Genomic DNA, 18,556 nt, shown 5'->3' with positions numbered 1-18,556 from the left:
GGGCCTGGGTCCGCCTGCAGTACCCACTAAAAACTGCTCTAGGGACCTGCAAAGTGCTATGATGGAGCTGGGTATGACATTTGAGGCTGGCAAAAAATGTGTTTTAATTATTTCTTTTGGGTGGGAGGGGGTTGGTGACCACTGGGGGAGTAAGGGGAGGTGATCCCTGATTCCCTCCGGTTTTCATCTAGTCAGTTTGGGCACCTTTTCAAGGCTTGGTCGTGAATAAAAAGGGATCACATAAAGCCGGCCAAATGCTCATCAGGGCCGGCCTTCTTTTTTCCATTATCGACCGAGGCCGGCCATATCTTAACCACCCCCAGTCCCGCCTTTGGTAAACTGCCGTCACGCCCCCTTGAACTTTGGCTGGCTCTGCGACGGAAAGCAGTTGAAGCTGGCCAAAATTGGCTTTCGATTATACCGATTTGGCCAGCTTTAGGAGAAGGCCGGCCATCTCCCGATTTGTGTCGGAAGATGGCCGCCCTTCTCCTTCGAAAATAAGCAGGTCACCTTGGGATAAATCCAAACCTTTGTACCACAGAAGACAGTTTGGAAGTTCCTAAAAAATAACCTCATTACAGCATTCAAATCCTGTTCAAATACAAAAGAGACTAGCAAAGTTACCCCCCCTTTTTTTTTTACAAAGCCATGCTAGCGGCTGCCTGTGTGGTAATGCCGACACAGCTCATTCAAAGTGAATGGGCAGTGTTGGCATTGCTGTGCGACAGCCGCTAGCGTAGCTTTGTAAAAGGGGGGGGGGTAGTCTGACTTGACAACTGTTGAGTCTACTCTCTGGACAGCCACCCAAATGCTCTCCATAGAAACCACCATGGGAGCCTTCCTCACTGTCTCAATGGCTGAGGATCCGATGCTGACACTCTCACCACTGAACCTCGCAGCACCCAGGCCCCTGATTGGAGCTTCTACCCCTGCGAGATCCATACTGGGAAGTTCCTCCGGTGCTGCAGGGTCAAGCGGACGTGGTGGAGGATTGAACATTAGGGGTGTTCAACCAGAATCCACAGCAGGCTGCTATCGCCTAGTTAAAGTCGCAGCGGTCCTGGCAGTGTACCTGATGATTGCTTGATATTCCCCACATTAAGAAGACGGGGATGATTAAGGCTGCTCCCCCGACAGTACATCGTCCCCAGTCCAGCAAACAGAGTCAAAGGAAGAGATCAGGTAGGATCGCAAAAAAACACCGACCAGCTCACACCACCATCTTGGCTCCACCCCCTCTCCTCTCCCAGAGGTTCCCCGTTTAACAAACCTAAGTCCAATTTATATTCTTGAAACCAAAATACACATATATTACAGTCCACCACCTCAGGAAGGCAGATTTATTTTACTTCTGCTACATACAAACTGGAGACATTATATGTGGTACATTTATCAACAAAAAATCAATGTGAAAAATCACTGTAAACATCATGGAGGTCATTTTAGAAAGCTCAGGCAGCATTTACATGTGCAAAAAGCTGGTTTACATGTGTAAGTAATTTTAGAAAAGCCTCTACTTGCATCACACACAGATTTCAAGGGGGTCCGGGTCACGTCATAATGAGTCTAGTGACGTCAGCTAGGCTTCAGAGCCCACCTGTGAAGAAAGTTATGGACACAGGCAGGCAGACGCATAGAACGTTGGAGGTGAGAATAATATAGGACATGGAACCCACAGACCTCAGCATTTTTCCCTCTGCTCTAAACTGACATAAATCCAGGAACATGGTGGGTACAGCTTATATTCCTATGGGAATTATTTTGATGCTCTTAAAACTATTTAGCAACTTTTGGGAAAAAAGAAAGAAAGCTGCAACATATAATTTTCTTTTACTCTCACATGTAACACACCTACAAAATTTCTTGGAGTGGAGGAATAGCCTAGTGGTTAGTTTAGCAGACCTTGGAGATCTGGGTTCAATTCCAGCTGCAGCTCCTTGTGACTCATTGCAAGTCACTTAACCCCAGATACATTGCCCTAGATACAAATAAGCACCTGTGTATACCATGTAAACTACTTTGAATGTAGTTGCAAAAACCACAGAAAGGCAGTGTATCAAGTCCCATTCCCTTTCTCATTTGTCCTTCAAAAGTGGTAATGGCCTTTCCAACTTCTAAATGTTGGGTTCAAGGTTTTCATGGAAAATCTACTTTAAAATAGCCAGTGCAGCTCTTCCCATTGGGGGATATCAGCCTTCACTTTAAAACAAAACAGAAACCAAGCTGAACCTTGATTTACTCTACCCTCTAGCATCTCATTCATAACATACACATCCTTTCACCATATCTGCTTTTCCTTCTCAGGGCCCCTGAGAAACAGAGCTGACCCACCTGCCTCACCCCAACCCCACTCGGGCCACCCCCACTCTGGCAGTCACTGCCCTTTACCTTCCTGCATATTCTCCTTCTTTGGTCTGTCACTCTCCTGCTCCTGTGTGCTGTGACCCGAGTTATCACATTAACACAATCAACCGGGTCCGGACACACAGGAGCAGGAGAGAGACAGACCCCGGCACAGGCCCCCCCTTGGAGGCCGGGCCTGGGGAATCTTGCCCACCCCCTCTCGGTGGTCCTGTTCCTTCTAGTTAATCTTTATCTTCCTTCCTCATATACATCTAACATTCTTTCTACATGCTTGCAAGCCCTCTTGCTTTCTTGCTGACGCTTCTTTTTTTTTTTTGGGGGGGGGGGGGGGGCTTCATAGCATGACCTCTTTTTCTTGAACTATATACAGTCTTTGAAAAAATGCTAACTCCAGGCAGATAATTGTAACTTCTAGATATTTGAAAGTTTCTAAGAACTCGCTCTTCCATCCTTTATACAAAAATACATGGTTTTATATTTCCAGTTTTAGTTCAAGATGTTTCCAATACTTTTTCAGGTATTAGGTCCTTCCCCAACTAAGCATGTGACAACTTACTGTGAAGTGAGATATTTACATTTTTGTTGACTCTGAGTATTGTCATCCTTGATGAAGATAATCAAAATATGGAAATATTGGGTTGTATGTTGAATTATATTATTAAAAAATTTTTGGACTTTTTTCTCATTGTTGTCTGGATTTTGGGATCCTTTTTTTTTCTGGTGTTGTTATCTGTTGGGCTTCTTTCCTCTGCTTTTCCTTGGACTCTTCTGCAGGTATGATCTCTTGAACTAAACACAGTATTGAGATGGGGGTCTCACCAGAAATCTACAGAGAAATAATACACCCAAGCGTTTTAAGGGCACGATGACCTCCAGGTCTCTTTCCTGTTTTGGTGATTACCATATGTCTTCTCCTCCAGGTATCTTTTTTTGAAGTAAATACTGCTGAATACTGAATAATCTAAGGAACTTGTATACCTTCAATACTCTTTATCCTGAAAACATGTCTATTTGCGGTTACAATACTGTAATAATACCAATTCCACTAAAGGTTCTCTCCAGCAGATATTCCCCCCTCATTCTATAATTTTGCATGCATATTTCTGTGTTTGGCATGCAAAATTGCATGCACAGGTTATAGAATACTGCCAGTTATGCATGCAAGTTACATAAGAACATAAGAGTAGCCATACTGGGTCAGACCAATGGTCCATCTAACCCAGTATCCTGTTTCCAATGGTGGCCAAGCCAGGTTACAAGTACCTGGCAGAAACCCAAATGGTGGCAACATTCCATAGTACAAATCCCAGGGCAAGCAGTTGCTTCCCCATGTCTGTCTCAATAGCAGACCCCAGGAACTTGTCCAAACCTTTTTTAAACCCAGATACACTAACCACTGTTACTACATCCTCTAGCGAAGAGTTCCAGAGCTAAAATATTTGTTGAGTGAAAAAATATTTCCTCCTATTTGTTTTAAAAGTATTTCCATGTAACTTCCTTGAGTGTCCCTCTGTACTTCTGGAACGAGTAAAAAATCAATGTACTTCTATTCGCTCTACACCACTCAGGATTTTGTAGACCTCAATCATACATCCCCTCATCTGTCTCTTTTCCAAGCTGAAGAGCCCTAACCTCTTTAGCCTTTACAAGAGAAGTTCCATCCCCTTTATCATTTTGGTTGCTCTTCTTTGAATCTTTTCTACTTCCGCTTTATCTTTTTTGAGATACGGCAACCAGAATTGAATGCAATACTCAAGGTGAGGTCGCACCATGGAGCGATAGACATAGTATTTTCGTTCTTATTGTCAAATTAGCCATAATTGACACTAACAACCAATAATCACTGATAATTGGAGTTAATTGGCACTAGTTTGCAGTTACATAGGTAACTGCACTTAGTCACAATTCACGCTAGTGTGCCTTCGTAAAAGACCCCCTTAGTGCAGAAATTGCAAAGAGGGGCTATGGACATGGGAGGGGCATGGGCATGTCAGGGGCACTACAATTCTAGAATACTGTTTGTTACATCAGCCACTGACATGGTGTAAGCGGTCACACCTAAATGTTAGCACATAAACGCCCACTTATGCTAGCATTATGCATGTAATTGCCAATACAGAATTCATGCTTAGCACACAGCATCCTAGCATCTAAATTTCAGTGACCTTTTCAGAATTACCCCCATTATGGCCACAGCACTGCAACACATGTACTAAGCCTAGCACACGTTTCTCTAGCAACTGCTGAAGAATGGGATACTTTTCATTTGCCAGACCTGACCAATACTTTTTCTATATTCCACATATGGATAAACTGAGACCTTATTCCCTATTTCTTACTCTAAATGCCTCTTTCATCTTCTTGGTACCTCTCACTCTCTCCACTTTACGTCAGAGTGTTCCTTTCTAAAACTGTAACAGCTGGAAACCGTTGTGGAGTTTACTGCAATGCATTGATCTGAGGCAAACCACTGAAATAGAGATGAGTCTGGATGAAGCAAAAGTGTCCAGCTAATATACAGCATCTTTATTAAAAGTACACTCGTGTCTCTTCTGGCATTTATGTTAATGTGATTTTATCTGGACAAAACCATAGTAGGATGGTTGAAATGAGCTTCAACAACTCCAGTATTAGGGGAGCAAGGCCAGTGCTGCAGACTTCTATGGTCTGTTTCCCCAAAATGGCAAAAAGACAGATCAGGATCGGGTATGTGTAGTTTATATCACATTCATAACATATGCTATGTGTATCTCAATGGGGGAGGGAGACATTTTAAGGCTGAAATTGGATTAAGGCTGTTGAATTGTTAGTTTAAGCACAGCACACAGGGGTGGAAGCGAGACCAAGTTGAAATGACCAACTGGATATTACTACGTTATTACCATGTAATATTACCCCTTATGTGATTACCGGCTCTTTGATTTTCCAATGATGCCTGCACTCATATTATTTGCAATTTTTTTGATGATGTCTATGTTTATATATAATTTGTATACATACATCAGTGGCGTTCCTAGGCTGCCTGACACCCGAGGTGGATCACCGATGCGCCCCCCCACCCCCCGGCGAAATTACACCCTCTCCTCCCGGGTGCATTTTTACCTGCTGGGGGGGGGGGGGGGGGGGGTGCCACGCGCCTGTTGGCCGAGTCCGCTCGTTCCCTCTCTGCTGCTCCCTCTGCCCCGGAACAGGAAGTAACCTGTTCCGCGCAGAGGGAGCAGCAGGGAGGGAACGAGCGGACTCGGCCAACAGGCGCGCGGCATCCCCCCCCCCAGTGGCGTGCACCCGGGGCGGACTGCCCCCCCACCCCCCCCTTGGTACGCCACTGCATACATACATATTTATATTCTTAAGTATAGTTGTGTGTGTCATCACTACCATTATATCTTATACTTTAAATCTTTGTTTTCATGTTTAAACTTTTTAATGTTTGATTTTAATGTTTAATTTTATGCTTTTAGACCCCTGAGGAAGGCTAGTTGCCGAAACACAGACCATGTTGGGTCCTAACAAACTTGGTTTGACGCGCTTACTTCCTTTCTGAGCTGGTCATTTGGACTTGGTCTCGCTTCCACCCCTGTGTGCTGCGCTTGTTCTTTCTGTGGAAGGTGTGGACCCCCCCCCCCCCCCGTTTTTGCTTCAAATTGTTAGTTTAATCATATATACTGCCTATAAGTGGTTGGCATGGTGATGAATTGCTGACTGCCCTCTTTGTTATGCCAATGTTCAATCATGAAGGAGTATAACCTGCATGGAGTAGCGGGTGTGTCTCTTGCTGTCTTCTTGTGCAGACTGGACGGACTGTATAGGTCTTTATCTGCAGTTATTTGCTACATTACTACATACATTTTATTTACAGTTAGAATCTCAAAGAATAAATCTCCTTTTGGAGACCATGTTTAATGCTGATGACTCTCCTTGATAGCTCAGAATGTCCCCTTTGTCACTACCTAGTTATAGTGATGGAAGAACCCCAAAACTATGTACACACCCAGCTGGTCAATCAAACTACTACTATTTCAATATACCTCAAAAGAGAAGAGAGGAAATCGAGGAGCAAAGAAGGTGAGAAGAGTACTGTTTTCATGTACCAATGCAACAGAAAACTGCATGAAAATGGTGGGACATGGCCCCGGTTCTTGAGCATCTGTATTCTTTTCATTAGAGCTCTGCTCTTTGCAGAGCAGACACAAACTGAGTCATATATCTCATCCACAAACTGGCACTTTTGGCACTGTTTCTTGCCGAGCAGTATCACGGTAGTGTCAGCCCTGTATGCCAGTCCAAGAGCTCATGATCTCCCAGCAAAATAAACAAAAAAAAGGAGGTGAAAAGAACCTCACGAAACCGTGAGACGTAAAAAAAGGAAGTGAGGACAATCCAAGGAGGATACCAGAAAAATGTTTATTTGAAATACTAAAAACCGACCCGACACAGCCATGTTTCAGCCCTAAGGCTCAGGGGTCTTGATCAATCTCTGGTGTTGCAGTGTAAAGATATACACTGAAGAGAATATGCACAGAAGTGTTGTTAATCAAAACTTTGTTCGTCTCCTCTCTTGTAAAAAATGTCGTGTTGTCAGCTGATAAGGTTAATATTATCAGTTCACAACATGAGGCAGGCCTTAGGGCTGAAACATGGCCGTGTCAGGTCGGTTTTTAGTATTTCAAATAAAGACTTTTCTGGTATCCTCCTTGGATTGTCCTCACTTCCTTTTTTTACGTCTCCCAGCAAAATATACATGAATACTCATTTTATACTGTCAATGAAATGACGGTGCAGTCTTAAAGGTAGCTGCCCCTGTGGCTTTTTGATAATGTGATCTGTGTCACGGCCACGTATTTTGAAATATCAATACAGCTTAAACAACTGAACAATTTACAAAAGTTAAAAATTCTTTTAAAAAACACTGAAAAATTATGTCAACAGAGTAATAAATATTAATTTTTGTAACCAAAAACGCTGACGTAGGAATGCTATGGCATGCTTACTCTGGTGTACGGGTCAAGATTTGCTTAATGTCAAATTGCAAGGAACAATGTCAGTAAACCCACAATATCTTAAATATATGCATTCAACTGCATGGTAAAGTATTCTAATGCAAATGAATAAGGCTTTACAAATAAAAAGATTCCTGGTGTGTCAGTGATCCTGTAGGGCAGGCAATGACTCCTGGAGAATCCCAGCTCTTCCATTACGCAGGGGAGTGAGTGCCTGCACTAGACACACACTGCCAGTGAACAGGATTCTGTTATCACTGCCTCCACTGGGTTGCTACTTTACAGAAATGGGTGCAAGGACACCCTTAAGTGCTGCTCCTCCTCCTCGAATGGATCAGTTTCCTCTTTGCAATGTCTTCCTCGGTGTCACTTTCACAGGTTCTCTAGAATAGAATGAACATGTGTTCAGAAGTCGTTAAGCAAATCTGCCAAAGAGGTGTCTGATTCCGAAAGACATTTTTCTGGGCACTCACAAATTAGGGCCATTCTGGGCAGTCACATAACCGTCTACCTTTGCTTTTTTTGAAAATGAGAAATAAATCTCTTCTCAGAACAAAATGAAATGACTACAGTGGGGTAGAGTTTGCATCTTACCACTTCTTCAGCAAATGTCTTCAACATGGCATTTCGCGCTAAGAATATTAGACCCAAACACCTTCTCTCTCTCTCTGGTTTTGTTTTACCCCTCTGATTTCTTTAACTAAAGCCTGAATATGAGCCCAGAGATACAGTGGAATTAACCAGGACCTGGAGCTTTAGAAACACATACATAACAGGATATCAGAGCAAGCATCCAAATGAAAAGACTCATGAATTGTTTTCTGCAGTCTCAAATTCTTCACTATCAGCTAAAACCTACACACAGTACCATTATCGCACATCTTGTGCTCAATGATCTGGATGTTTTATGGTTCTTTTTCAGTTATTTTGTAAACAATACCCTTGATGCAGTATACAAGTGAAACAAAGCCATACTGAGCTCATTTTAAGTATTTTTATGCTTATTTATTATTTGATTAAAGTTCTGTATAATTAGCATTGTCTCTGGGTTCTGTTTCTTTTATTACATTGCACAACTTTATAAGCACCATTTTCTGCAGCTAAAATATAGAGTTCTGCCTAAACGTGGCTTAGAAAATTACCTCTCTGGGTCTCTGGGCAGTGCTGCCTCTCCTTTTGGGATGTGCTATACAAATGAAAAGTGATTGACTGTGTGGAGGAATAGCCAGAGTGGCTTAGGCCTGCAAGATATAAAACTGGGAAACCAGGGTTCAAATCCTACTGATGATCCTTGTGATGTTGGGTAAGTCACTTAACCCTCCTTTAGCCCAGAAACAGCTTGTGGAGGCGTGGCCTAGTGGTTAGGGTGGTGGACTTTGGTCCTGAGGAACTGAGTTCAATTCCCAGCACAGGCAGCTCCTTGTGACTCTGGGCAAATCACTTAACCCTCCATTGCCCGCTGCATTGAGCCTGCCATGAGTGGGAAAGCACAGAGTACAAATGTAACAAAAATAAATTGTGAACCCTCTGGGACGGAGAAATACCTAACTGCAACTTATTTGAGCTTCCCTAAAAAAAGGGTATGAGCTAAATCCAGCAATCAGACATGATTAATAATGACATATCTATATTTATTGTTTTATTAAGTGCTGAGGATGGCTTTAGTATACACATACAGCATCTGGGGCTGAGAGGTCTGCTGAGCTCAAGTTTTTCCAGCAAAGGAAACGTAAACCCCTAGTCCCTCAGTTACTGTAGTCTGAATCCACAGCTGTTTTCTGCTGAGGGTGGCTACTTAGGTGTCAAAGCAAGAGAGGTCATCTAAGGTTACGATGCCTAAATTTTATGCTCTAAGCGACCGCACCTCGAATACTGTGTGCAATTCTGGTCAACGTACCTCAAAAAAGATAGAGTGGAATTAGAAAAGGTACAGAGAAGGATGACGAAAATGATAAAGGGGATGGGATGACTTCCCTATGAGGAAAGGCTAATGCGGCTAGGGCTTTTCAGCTTGGAGAAAAGATGGCTGAAGGGAGATATGATAGAGGTCTATAAAATAATGAGTGGAGTGGAAAGGGTAGACGTGAAGCATCTGTTTCCTCTTTCCAAAAATACTAGGACTAGGGGGCATTCGATGAAACTACAAAGTAGTAAATTTATCATGAATTGGAGAAAATATTTCCTCATTCAACGTGCAATTAAACTCTGGAATTTGTTGCCAGAGAATGCATTAAAAGCAGTTAGCTTAGCGGGGTTTAAAAAAAAAAAAGGGTTGGATGGCTTATTTGTACCTGAGGTAACGGAGGGTTAAGTGACTTGACCAGAGCCACAAGGAGCAGCAGTGGGAATCAAACCAAGTTATCGAAGATCAAAGTTCACTGCCTTAACCACTAGGCTACTCCTCTAGTTGGAATGCCTGTGGCCTTCCCACATCAACGTCCTTTGTGCAGTTACACACTTGACAATTAACACACACTTTCTAGAACAGGGTCATAACTCGCGCATAATGGCAAATTAGTGTCAATTAATGCTAGTTAAGGTCAAGTATTGATAGTTATCACCAATTAAGCACCAATCAAGGGCCAATAAGTGGTACTATTCTGTACATATGCATGCAATTAATAGAATTAGAGGATTAGTATGTAACTGAAGGAGGTACTGTTAGTAAAGATGCTAATTATCTATTGGACTGTGCAAGAATGTCTGTTTTTTGTTTGCTGCTTATAAGCTGTTGTGGAACTGTGGATAAAGTTCCTGCTACTGAGTCTGGCTCGCTGGAGTGAAGAAATTATCAACATAGACCACCATGGAGATGTGTTATTTTACTGTTAACCCCAGTTATTAGTAGGTAGGTCTTACTGCACAAAATAAATGTGGAAAAATAACACATCTTAGTGGTAGCCTACATTGATAACTGTGCCTCCAAGTGCTCCTCCTTCCTCCATTTCAGGTAATGGCAGGGCATGTATTCTGAAGTATTCTGCTCTTCCGTCATCAAGTGCTCTGTCTTAAGAACACTACTTAAGGCCCTTTTATTAAGGACTCTTCATCCTGTCTTATTTATCCAATATTACTCATCCTTGAACAACCTTGAATAAACAGTTTTGCTTACGATACTGAATTTACAGCCATTGATCCAGGACATGGTATAGCATTGTGACTAAGGGCTTGTCTGCGTCTCTCATGTAAACCACACATCAATTTTAACTAGTAAAGAAGCTCATTTTCAAACTTTGTAATTCTATGTGCTTTGAAAATGAGAACCAAAGTCTGGTAAAGTATTTTTCATGGTTGTGTACAAGCAAAAGGTGAGATTATGAGACTTAAGCAGAAGGTATCACCTGCTCAAGATAATGATTTTCAAAACAATGCCTTGGCTATAAAAGCATCTTTATGATCTACTCAATCAAAGAGAAGGGCACTGTGACCTACCTCTTTCCCATGGATATACAGTACCAAAACATGACCCTGCACAGATGCAGGAAAAACCACCTTTAAGATACTATGAATATTCACTGCAACTCTGGGGCTTTAGTCTGTCATACACGCAGCTGTCCTTTATCTTGGGGCAGTCTTAGGCAGGGGCGACAGCATAGGGCCTCGCGCTTCCAGGGGCTTTGCAGTGGCTGCTCCCTGCTATTGCCATCTCCTGGAATGCACAGCGATCTGATGGCTTTGCCTCTCCTCCGACGAGCCAGAGGGTGTCCTCTCGGCACATACCTGAAGCCACCCTGGTTGTCTAGTGGATTCTTCGGGGCAGTCTTTCCTGCCCGCTGCCTCTGACCCTGTTGCTGCCACATCGCTTTTTAAAAATAGCTGCCGAGACTTCCAGCGGCAGCCTTGCGAAACTTCCTCTGAAGTCTTGCAAGGTCATCACTGGAAGCCTCTGCAGCAATTTTAAAGAAGATGCAGCAGCAAGAGGTCAGCGGTAGTGGGCAGGAAAGACTGGGGATCTTTCTTACCCCAAAGAATCCACTAGACCACTAAGGTGGCTTCAGGTATGTGCTGGGATGACACCCTGCGACTTGGAGGAGCAGGGAGGAGGTCTGGAATATATATGTGGGTGGATGGGAGGGGAGGATACTCTAAAAAAAAACAAAAAACCCCAAGGTAATATCTGTTTCACCTTCCTCATGCAGCCGGATCCCTGTGCACTCAAAACAAGCAAGCAAACCTATGAGCTGCTGCATCCACATTGTCTGCCTTTATTGTTGGTGTAACTTGTACTTAATCTCAGATTTACAAACATGCTAGCTTGTGTATACGGTTTGTACATAGAGGAAGTTTAATAAGCAGAGTAGTAATTTGTTATAAATTGTAATCAGTGTGTCATTTGGAGGGGCTGGTTAAAGGGACACCCTAGTACTGTTATATTCATGCAGAGATTTTTTTTTTCTCCTGGTAAAGGGCCACTAAACAGACATCATGTTAAGAGAATCAGGTGCTCAACATTCAGAGTTTCAATCATAGTAGATGACGGCAGAAAAAAGACCTGCATGATCCATCCAGTCTGCCCAACAAGACAACTCATATGTGCTACTTTTTGTGTATACCCTACTTTGATTTGTACCTGTGCTCTTCAGGGCACAGGCTGTATAAGTCTGCCTAGCACTATCCCCGCCTCCCAACCACCAGCCCTGCCTCCCAACCACCGGCTCTGGCACAGACTGTATAAGTCTGCCCAGCACTATCCTCGCCTCCCAACCACCAGCCTTGCCTCCCACCACCGGCTCTGGCACAGACCATATAAGTCTGCCCAGCACTATTCCTGCCTCCCACCACCGGCTCTGGCACAGACCGTATACGTCTGCCCAGCACTATCCCCGCCTCCCAACCACCAGCCCCGCCTCCCGCTCTCAACTAAGCTCCTGAGGATCCATTCCTTCTGCACAGGATTCCTTTATGCTTATCCCACGCATGTTTGAATTCCCTTACCGTTTTCATTTCCACCACCTCCCGCGGAAGGGCATTCCAAGCATCCACTACTCTCTCTGTGAAAAAATGCTTCCTGACATTTTTCTTGAGTCTGCCCCCCTTCAATCTCATTTCATGTCCTCTCGTTCTACCACCTTCCCATCTCCGGAAAAGGTTCGTTTGCGGATTAATACCTTTCAAATATTTGAATGTCTGTATCATATCACCCCTGTTTCTCCTTTCCTTCAGAGTATACATGTTTAGTTCAGCAAGTCTCTCCTCATACATCTTGTAACACAAATCCCATACCATTCTCATAGCTTTTCTTTGCACCGCTTTAATTCTTTTTACATCCTTAGCAAGATACAGCCTCCAAAACTGAACACAATACTCCAGGTGGGGCCTCACCAACGACTTACGCAGGGGCATCAACACCCCCTTTCTTCTGTTGGTCACACCTCTCTCTATACAGCCTAACAACCTTCTAGCTACGGCCATCGCCTTGTCACACTGTTTCTTTGCCTTCAAATCCTCAGATACTATCACCCCAAGATCCCTCTCCCCGTCCGTACCTATCAGACTCTCCCCGCCTAACACATACGTCTCCCGTGGATTTCTATTCCCTAAGTGCATCACTTTGCATTTCTTCGCATTGAATTTTAATTGCCAAACCTTAGACCATTCTTCTAGCTTCCTCAGATCCTTTTTCATGTTTTCCACTCCCTCCCAGGTGTCCACTCTGTTACAGATCTTAGTATCATCCGCAAATAGGCAAACTTTACCTTCTAACTCTTCGGCAATGTCACTCACAAAGATATTGAACAGGATCTGCCCCAGCACCAATCCCTGAGGCACTCCACTACTCACCTTTCCCTCCTCTGAGCGAATTCCATTCACCGCCACCCTCTGGTGTCTGTCCGTCAACCAGTTCCTAATCCAGTTCACCACTTCGGGTCCTATCTTCTAAATAAATCTATTTATTTACTTATTTATGACATTTTATCTCATATTAAACATGAATTAGGTTGAAACCTGGGAGCATTAAAATTTTTTTTTCCTGTGCCTACATCAAAGAAAAAAAGATGGCATGTGGGAACTTGCTCCTTTTGCTTTGCGGAATGCAGTGGTGTATTATAAAAATGCACTTGCTTTTTTTTATTACTACTATTTCACAGAGAAGGTATTGATTAATGAGGGAAGGGTTTTCTTCGTGCAGAACTGTTCAGAGTCAGTCTAAATGTGCCAACATTGTCCAGTTCAGCACACTATTAGCAGCCAAGTTCATACAAAGTTAATTATGTTCAGTGGAAAATAAATCTGTTAGCTCAGGTTGCTTGCTATGTGAATATTCAATCACTGTTTCATTATTGCTACCAAGTATTACATATTAAGGCGATTTGTTTTAATTCATAAGTACATACTGTAAGTACTGCCATACTGGGACAGTCTGAAGGTCCATCAAGCATCCTGTTTCTAACAGTGGCCAATCCAGGTCACAAGTACCTGGCAAGATCAGAGTTCATTTATCTAATCCTTACATGCACATAGTTTTGCTTTTTAAACCCAAAGGTTTCCTATGATAGCATTGTGCATATTTGAATTAGTTTTTCTGTACAAGTTTTGCTTGATTTGTCTTTACTTGAAATAAATTTTTTTTTAAACACATCTTGTCGGAGACTGATCCAAGATGGCGTCGGGCTAGGAAGTGGAGTTTCGGTCTCCGGAGATATCTTTACTTAGTTCCGTTATTTTCCTTAAAACTATGCCTAAAAGGAAAGGAAAAGTGCGAGGAGGTTTCTCCTTACCCCCCACAGACTTTACTCGACGGCAACCTCCGATTACAGTCTTTACAGTCCCTGTTACACCAGCGGGCGTTCCGCAGACCGAGGCGGAGAGAAGCCTCGGTCAGGAGAGTGAGATATCACTCAGCCCACGAAGTCCGCGTTTGCCTTGTGAGGCAGGAAACGACACGGGAGGAAGTCCCGCCCAACAGCTTGGTATTGAAGCTGAAGAGTCGGGGAAGGAGAACTCCTCCGGCACTGCGCTACCCCAGGCGGGAATTTCCCGCGAAGAACCGAGCCAAACATCCACACCCAAGACTAGCAGTAGTGTGGGTAATAACCTGGTAGAAGCTCATGCTGCCCAGAAGATGGCGGAAAAACGACTCGAACCAGCACTGCAACTTCTACCCTTGGAGAAGCCAGCAAAGGTGATGTTGGAGTCTTTGTGGGGGGCGATGGAATCGTTGCATAAGATTTGTCTTACTTTTGTCTCTAGTTCAAATGCAAATGCTTTGAGGATAGACTCTCTTCAGACTGAAATGACTTCCCAAGCAAAAAATTTGAAACAATGTGAGGCCTCATTGTCTCAATTAAAAGAACAAGAAAATAAGCTGCTCCAAAATGCAGACCTGGTGCATAGGAAGATTGAGAATTTGGAGAATGGGGTTAGAAATTTGAACTTGAGGTTTTTGAATTTTCCCTATGTTAAATATACCCCATTGAGAGATTTGTTTCATAAATTTCTGAAGGAAGTGTTTAATTATTCTGAGGCTAACTTTCCCCCAATACAAAAACTTTATTTGTTGCCTGTTCGAAACACCAAGGTGAAAGATAATATACCCATGGAAAGTACAGTGGAAACATTGAATGTATCGGCTTTACTTGAGCAATCACAAGAAGAGGTTGAATTTAGATCTACTCTGCTGATATCTTTTGTCTTCTTCATGGATAAAGAAGCTATTTTGAGATAATATTTAAGACAAATTTTCTCTGTGGTATTTATGGGGGAAAGAATTCAAATATTTCCGGATGTATCTAGATCTACAGAGGAGCGGAGGAAAAAAATCTTGACGATGAGACATGAGACAACACAATTGGGGGCTAAATTTCAGCTTAGATTTCCCTGCAAATGCGTAGTTTATTTTGAAAATAAGATATAATTTCTTTGATTCTTTATAACTTCGTTCGTTTTTAAATGCAAGGTTACCCAAGCCTCCATAGGTCTCCACGACGGACTTTAATTTACTTAAGCTGTAACAAATCCGACACTTTTCTTGTCTCTAAAAAATATATTTTCTTTTTGTTTAATATCCTTATCCTCTTGTAAGGTTTAAATCAGTCTCCCTGTACCTCGAGGACTATGATTTAATAATAGTTTCCTATGGGGGATATCCCTTAATTAAGTTTATTACTACTGACGTTATATTGTGTATGTTTCTTGACAAAGCTTTGCTTTGGAATGTATTAAAAATTGCATAAATTAAAAAAAAAAAACAACAACCCACATCTTGTCAACACGAGGCAGGGCTAGGTGGGGCAGGGCCACCAAACTGGTCTGCACAGGGCCCTGCAAATGCTAAGACCTGCCCTGCTCTAACTTTATTCTGCACCTATCTGTAATGTCTGACTGCAAGTGCATATACCTTTGACAAACTCATAAGAGGGCTGAGAAGTGAGTTCTCAAGGTCTGTGACAAGCCACCAATTACAGAGAAAATGAAGATCTATTAAAAAGTGATTTTCTTGTCATCTTGTGTATGGATCTCATTTAGTGCAACATCTCCAAATGGGTAAGCTTTACCTATTTCAGGACAGGATGAATCTCTTTCCTTCACTGGGGTATCTTGGAAATTATCTTAATTGCTCAAGTTTACTGCTTGTGCATATCTCAACACTCGCATTGTGTCCATGAGAGATTCCTCCTAGAGTTCATAAGAAGAAACATATCCAGGTAACATATGGTGTGTACCTGGTAATTCTTTTCAATCAGACTGGTGGCATGGGATCATTTGGGAGGAATGTTTATCAGGCCTCGATGCTTATTGCCAGCATCCAGTCCTACTAGCTCTATATGAGCATTTACTTGAAGTCTTTGCTACACAGTACGCGTTAGTCTCATGGACTCTCTCCCTCAGGAGCAGGCTGCTGAGCTTCGCCAGTTGACCATCAAGCAGCTGAAGTACAGAAAATATCTGGCCAGGGGCACCTATGACACTTTTTATCCTAAGCTTTTTATCAGTGGGAATGGGAATATTCTAAGTGAGCAGAACTTCTTTGTTTTCCACAGTTCTATCAGGGTTGCAAACCCTTATTACGCTCTTCTGTGTATGTGATGTAATGTATGACTATTTCTAGTTTAGTGCTACAGAATTTACATTTGTCTGTTCTGTTTTTTTAAAAATATGTTGGCTATGAACCATCTTGTCTGTTGTTTACTGTCCTGTGCTGCATTTATCAGTCTCTCATCTTTAGGTTTAAATTCACCTCTCCTAACCACTAGTGGTTAGTGCAGTGGACTTTGATCCTGGGGAACTGAGTTCGATTCCCATTGCAGCTCCTTGTGACTCTGGCCAAGTCACTTAACCCTCCATTGCCCCTGGTACAAAATAAGTACCTGAATATATGTAAACTGCTTTGAATGTAGTTGCAAAAAACTTTAGAAAGGCAGAACATCAAGTCCCATTTCCCTTTTCTTAGGCATTCCTGGTTCAGGTTTTGATCTTGTACTTCCAGAAGTAACTCGATGTATTCCCCACTGAATTTGTGCTTTAGCCAGTTCTTCCCCCTCATTTGCAGCTCTAAAATTCTTTTAAAAAAAATCTCATTGTACACATTCCATTGCTTCTATTCCTTCGTGTGATGGCAAATTCTGCTGCATTCATTCTATTTGGTAGATGCATATCCATGTTTAAAGATGATGCCAAATTGGTCATTTGCTTTCAAACTTCAGCACTTGAGTATTTGGGTCTGTCACTGCTACGCAAGCCAGGAAGCCTATGATACTATTTTTATATTTATTTTATTTTAGTTACCTTTGTAACCCGCGCTTTCCCACTCATGGCAGGCTCAATGTGGCTTACATATACAGGTACTTATTTGTACCTTGGGCAATGGAGGATTAAGTGACTTGCCCAGAGTCACAAGATATGGGTACTGTATTTCTATAAGATCCATACCACTTTCATCTCTTGAGATGTACAACTGTAGCATACACTGGTTGTTATACATTACTTAATGGGCACCGTGGAGTTTTCTTGTACTTACATCTAATGTTTAAAGACCAAATTATAGCTAGTAATGCAAGGTTCTACATTAGGAGTCACCGACCAAGAAAGGGATCTACGTGTCATCATTGATGATACGTTGAAACCTTCTGCTCAGTGTGCTATGGTGGCTAAGAAAGCAAATAGGATGATAGGTATTATTAGGAAAGGAATGGAAAATAAAAATGAGGGCAATATTATGCCTTTGTATCGCTCCATGGTGCGCCTGCATCTCAAATACTGTGTTCAATTCTGGTCACCACATTTAAAAAAAGATATAGTGGAATTAGAAAAGGTGCAGAGAAGGGCGACAAAAATGATAAAGGGGATGGGACAACTTCCCTATGAGGAAAGGCTAAAGCGGCTAAGGCTCTTCAGCTTGGAGAAAAGACGTCTGAGGGGAGATAAGCTAAAGGTCTATAAAATAATGAGTGGAGTGGAAAGGGTAGACATGAAGTGTCTATTTACTCTTTCCAAAAATACTAGGACTAGGGGGCATTCAATGAAGGTACAAAGTAGTAAATTTAAAACGAATCGAAGAAATTTTTCTTCACTGAATGTGTAATTAAACCCTGGAATTCGTTGCCAGAGAATGTGCTAAAGGTGGGTAGCTTAGCGGGGTTTTAAAAAGGTTTGGACGGCTTCCTAAAGGAAAAGTCCATAGACCATTATTAAAATGGACTTGGGGAAAATCCACTGCTTATTTCTGGAATAAGCATCATAAAATGTTTTGTACTTTTGGGGGATCTTGCCAGGTATTTGTGACCTGGATTGGCCACTGTTGGAAGCAGGATGCTGGGCTTGATGGACCTTTGGTCTGTCCCAGTATGGCAATACTTATGTACTTTTTTTTTTTTTTTACTTTTTAACAGTTTTATTAATGACTCAGTATAAACAATACAATACTCGTAAGTCATATACAGAACACAACATGAACAGATAAATGACCGATAATCATGACAAAAACATTGATCGTCACATTTTTCCCCTCAGTAACTCCCATCCTACCTCCCCCTGCCCCCATCTTCCCACCCTACCCCGCCTTACCCCTCTAAAGTTCTCCCCCCTCCCCCCCCCATACCGCCCCTCCCTTTCTCTACCCCATTCCAGGCAGCAACATGTCTCCAATAACCCATGGAAATTGATTACTGTATTAACCAAGTCTCTTAGCTATCTTTGCTGAGTCCAGGCTTAGTCGATTTAAAATGGAACTTCGGGCCCTAGGGGCCAGAATA

The 18,556-nt window shown here is 42.5% G+C and overlaps 1 protein-coding gene across 1 annotated transcript in view; it reads right to left on the bottom strand.

Moving 5' to 3' along the window:
- Positions 1-6,750: 6,750 nt before the first annotated feature.
- DAPK2 (death associated protein kinase 2) overlaps positions 6,751-18,556 on the bottom strand; it is a 250,690-nt gene continuing 238,884 nt past the window's right edge. Inside the window, exon 12 of the mRNA XM_030188175.1 lies at positions 6,751-7,747. Coding sequence (XP_030044035.1) covers positions 7,670-7,747 — 78 coding nt within the window. The 3' untranslated portion in view covers positions 6,751-7,669. The remainder of the gene's footprint in view (positions 7,748-18,556) is intronic.

This window comes from Microcaecilia unicolor, chromosome 1 (genome assembly GCF_901765095.1).
Source record: "Microcaecilia unicolor chromosome 1, aMicUni1.1, whole genome shotgun sequence".
NCBI lineage: Eukaryota > Metazoa > Chordata > Amphibia > Gymnophiona > Siphonopidae > Microcaecilia > Microcaecilia unicolor.
Note: the sequence above shows the minus strand (reverse complement) of the source record. Positions and strands in the feature narration are given on the sequence as shown.